Here is a 5305-nt window from a genome sequence, read left to right as displayed (position 1 = left end):
CTACAATATAGTGTCCAACAAGGATCCCATTTTTGGCGAGAAGGTGGCAACAATGACGGAGATGATGTGAGTGAGTGAGTACAGGTTCTGAGCCGAGCCTGATGACATCAGGGACTCATAGTAACTGGTCCTGTTGTAGTAATCCATGTCGTCGTCGTCCGCGACGCCAGCGTTGCTGCGGCGGTACGCGGACGCGTACCACCCGTCCGCCGACAGGGCCACGACCGCGCCCGCCGCGGCCGCGCCGGCCACACGCGACGCGGACGAGCGCCCCGGGCCCCTGAAGCGCGAGCGGGTCGTGCCGCCTCCGCGATGCTGACCCCCCGTCTGGCCCATGCGGGACGTTCCCCTGGAGGAGCCGCGCGCCCCCCCGCGGCCCCCTCCTTTGGACAGCACCGGCTCACACAGGAAGAACGCCGACAGGAGGAGACACGTCCAGCACGTCGCCACGGCCTGGTTCATCGTCATCGCCGCCACCTGGTGGAAGTGTGCAGGTAACGACACGGGGGACATAATAATTATCATCATTAATCAACCTGATCAATTGATATATGCTCTGGACTGTCAGTGGTGGAAAGTAACAAAGTACATTTACTCAAGTACTGTACTTAAGTTCAATGTTGAGGTGTTTTTTTTACTTTACTGGAGTATTTCCAATTTTCAATACTTTTTACTTCTACTCCACTACATCCCAGAGGCAAATATTGTACTTTTGACTCCACTGCAAGTATTTGAAACCGCGCTATGGAGTGTGGCATTCATTTCTTTAATTTGTCAAATACAAGACGTTTTTGTTTGAGTCAGAACAGAAGACATTAATATTATAAAGAGAGTCAAAACGGGTAAATATCCCATATTTCAAAACAAATAATGTTTACAGAAAGTGTATCATGACCTCCACCCACATAATAGAGAAACGACCTTAATCACTGTCTGTGCACTAGCCATGGATCACACGACGGTCGCCTGTCACGACCGTCATGGATGAACTTCAACCTGGTGTTTGCACTTTCTCCCTTTTTGGTCCGTATATCTACATAAACGTTCAGATTTAAAATATAAAGTGCTTACTCTACGGCCACGGATGTTACTATTATGTACGGGCCCTCAGAAGTACCCGTATTTTCCGTATTGTTCAATAACAAGCCTAATAATCTGATTGGTGGCCATTCTCTCATAGAGTTATAATGTATCAGAGTGCAGTACACTTCCCAACCGATAGGGTCGCGTAGTTGAAAGCATATGGCAAAAATACGGAGAAAATGGCCACCAGTTGGATTAAAATGCTTTTTATTGAACAAAACGAAAAATACGGGTACTTCCGAGGGCCCGTCCATAATTGTAACATCCATGGCCATAAGGTAAGCACTTTATATTTGACATTTGAACCTTTATGTAGATGTACGGGCCAAAAAGGTAGAACGTGCAAACACCAAGTTGAAGTTCATCCACAGTCATGTATCAGGGCTACCTGTGCAGTAGCCAGGAGTAGAATAGGGAGAGCATTATGATCTACACAAGTGTTTGATTCCTCATTCCTCAAGGTAGCATATGGCCTTCATAAAGATATCTCATGCTGTGGTAGCAGGAGGTTGCTGCTCTATCTATCAAAGTAGGTCAGTTAAAAATAAAGACCACGCTCGAATGCCGCGGGTTTTCCCCCCTCCTTTGCACATAAAATAACAAAAATATATAGAGATTTGATGATCAAGGCAGATCATGTGATGCTCGTTGACTTCCCCGTTCTAAACGTTTTTATTGATTAGGCCACTTGAGTTTATATCCGATGTAGAGGATGTTGAACAGAGGAGGTTGCACTGAACAGTAGCTGGTAGCCTAGATATTGTTTATTTCCACTGATCCATGCACATTAATTCCACTATAGCTGTTCACAAGATGCACTGGTATTTACTATTTTCCATGTAAATCCATTCTGTTCCCTCGTACAGTAGGCTATCATACGTATAGGAATCAAACGAGTAGCTACAACTAAACAAAGCAGATAGCCTATATATAGGCTATAGATCTGAATAAGTGTATATAATATACATTTATACAGATCTAACCTATATATATATATATATATGTATACAGATATATAGCCTGTATACATTTATACAGGTGTATAGCCTAGAGATACAGTTATTCAGATATATAGCCTATATACATACAGATCTATCATATTCAGATCATACAGATCATATTAATCAAGAACACATTATAGACCGTTCCTACCTTTTAAAGCACCAGCCAGGCAGATTGTCTGTCTTTGTGCTGTTTTTCCCCTCACTGTAATAGGATGATGTTTTGTCATTCGTATGATAATAGAAAGATGGAATGAAATAATAATCACGCACGAGACCAGGGCTCGCGCACGTGCACAGCTGTCTTGAGCGCGCTGCGCGTGCCACTGGGGCGATTATTATCTTCATTATGGAATAATCACATTGAAATACTTATTAAGATGACACAATATTATCTGACACAATAAAGGGAACAATAATAGGCTATAATTAGGCTAATTTAAGTAAAAGTACCAATACTGCAATACAAAAATACTCTACAAGTAAAAGTCCAAAATCCTAAATTTACAAGAGTAAAAGTACAGAAGTATTGGCTTCAAAATGTACTTAAAGTACCAAAAGTAAAAGTACTGAAACGTTTGAAAATAGCAGATCTACAAGCTCACAACACGTCGCGTGAGCTTGTAGATCTGCTATTTTCAAATAGCCTAGGTATAAAATAGGGCTTGTTTAATATATGTTTTATAATATAATAATGTATATCTGCAAAGTAACTAGTAATTCAAGTTTTCATATAATTGTATTTGTAGTGGAGTAAAAGTACAATATTTGCCTCTGAGATGTAGTGGAGTAGAAGTAAAAGTATTGGAAATTGGAAATACTCAAGGAAAGTACAAATACCTCAAAATTGTACTTAAGTACAGTACTTGAGTAAATGTACTTAGTTACTTTACACCACTGGACCCAACATTACACTACCGTGCGAGGTCTCCAACGTTGGTAAAAAAATGAACAAAACTATTTGGCTAATAACCGAAACAAAGGCTGTTTTGTGTTGTTTAAAGTCTATTCTCCACGGTGGGAAGCCTTTCAGGACGCCACCTTCTCTGTATCATACACTTTATGGGCAGAAAATCTGTAGAGATCTGTAGAGGGCGCAGTGGAGTAAATAATATAATTTCCATGGAGACAGCCTGTCTCCATGGAAATTGTATTACTACACTCGTGTCGCGTCCGCGGAGCGTTGACCGCAGCAATTAAATGACTGCGCGCAGGAGTTTTTGATTGATTGATGTACTTTATTTAGTAAGACATGAGAACAGTACATGGCAGTACATAACAGTACATGGAAGTACAAATTCGCAATACAAGGTCTACTAAACTGGATAGCTCAGTTAAGCACGTAGCTTGTTTAAGATGAGATCCCCATGCACACAAATCATGTTGACATATAAGAGACAGACAGATATACACACTACTATACAGAATGTCATACAATCAGTTTACAGGTTACTGGTATGAAGTATGAAGGGTGAAAAATATGTACAAAAAAGAAAGAGAGGGGGGGGGGGGGGGTAGGTTAGGTTAGGACATGGGGTAGGTTAGGACTTGGACAGGGGCCATTTTTGAATTGCAGCCTCCTGAAGGTGTATCTTTAGGGCATTTTTGAAAGTAAGTAGGGTTTTACACTCCTTTACTCCTTTTGGTAGGGCATTCCACATTTTAGATGAATAGCATGAGAAAGAGTTCATTCCCTTTGTTGTGCCAAATCTGGGTTGAACATGGTTTGTGGAGCTGCCTCTGGTGTTATGATCATGGACTTGATTAACATTTTGGAAGTATTTTGACAAATACAGGGGGATCCCAATGTTGTGGTGTATCTTAAAGACCAGGCCCATAGCAAGTTGCTGTACTCTGTCCTCAACCCTAAGCCATCCAAGCCTAGCAAAATGGGCATGGGTTAGATGGGCTTTGTAATTGAGGCCAAGAAGTAGCCTTACAAGTTTGTTTTGGGATGTTTGGAGCCTTGTTTTTAGGGCCTTGGAGGTGTTGTGATACCACGAGGTGCATGCATAATCATAATGACCTTGTATGAGGGCCCCTACAAGAATCTTCAGAGTATTCTTACTGACTTTACGAACAAGCCTCCACATCCTCCGTGTTATTTTGTGGACCTTTTTGATCGTCTTTTCAGCGTTTTTGTCACCTGAGAGGTTTGCCTCCAAGATGGAACCCAGGTAGGTAATTTCCTCCTTTCTTGTGATAACATTTTCACCCACTTTGATCGTGAAACTCTCAGCCTTTCTAAGGTTAGGGTTGGACCCAAAGAGGATGGATTCAGTTTTACCCAGGTGTAATGAGAGTTTGTTGTCGGAGAGCCAGATGCAGATCTTGTTGAGTTCAGTGCTGAGAGTTTTCTCAACCTGCAGCCTGTCCCTGTCCGAGACCAGCAGAGCCGAGTCATCTGCGAACAGGAACAGTTTGCAGTCGCAAGCTGAGGACATATCATTCATATATCAGGAACAGTAGTGGTCCTAGTATGCTTCCTTGAGGAACACCACAAGTCACTGGGAGGGGAGGGGACTGGGTGCCGTTTACTTCCACCACTTGCTCCCTCCCTTCCAGGTAGGATCTCATCCAGTTCACCGACGTGTCATCAAAGCCTATTGCTTTGAGCTTATTGATCATAATTGGGTGATTAACGGTGTCAAAAGCCTTCTGGAGGTCCAGCATGACCATGCCGCAATATTTGCCCTTGTCGACATCTTGTTTGATAGAGTCGTTCAAATAGAGAAGGCATGTGTCAGTGGAGTGGTTTGTTCTGAAACCAGATTGGAATTCGTAAATTAGATTAGAGAAGCGTTACTCACTGAATGAGTCATTCAGTCCGATTTCACTGTAGCCTATTAGTAGGCCAACAAATTTTCACTGGCCAACAAATTTTCATCTGTATGGTCAAACGGTTGCGAGCCGCCATAAACCTGAAGAAGCAGACGAAGCAGAAGCAGAAGAAGAAGACTCAACAGTCAAACTTTCAGCAACTCTAGAGAGAGCTGAACAAATTAACAATAATAGGAAGGACATAGCGGAACGAGCTCAGCTCAGCATGGGGAGTTACTTACAAACCTAAAAGGCATTTCCTGACAGCTTTTTGGGATTTACTTTTTGTTACGAGTTTGTTTCGCTTCCGTAAACAACATGATGTGCACCGCGTTCAACACTTATTGCGACTCTTCCCGCTGTAGCACCGCTTCCCCGGCCGGGTGATCCCCCGGCCGGGT

At 42.7% G+C, this 5305-nt stretch overlaps 1 protein-coding gene across 1 annotated transcript; it reads right to left on the bottom strand.

Moving 5' to 3' along the window:
* sprn (shadow of prion protein) lies at positions 1-462 on the bottom strand (the record flags this gene model as incomplete). The annotated part of the gene is made up of 1 exon (XM_084076176.1): positions 1-462. The coding sequence occupies one exon, from the start codon at positions 460-462 to the stop codon at positions 1-3; it is 462 nt and encodes a 153-aa protein (XP_083932302.1).
* Positions 463-5305: the final 4843 nt, after the last annotated feature.

Source organism: Gymnoscopelus microlampas (assembly GCF_963454915.1).
Source record: "Gymnoscopelus microlampas genome assembly, chromosome: 13".
Taxonomy (NCBI): Eukaryota; Metazoa; Chordata; class Actinopteri; order Myctophiformes; family Myctophidae; genus Gymnoscopelus; species Gymnoscopelus microlampas.
The sequence above is the reverse complement of the archived record's forward strand: the minus strand, read 5'-3'. Positions and strand labels throughout refer to the sequence as shown.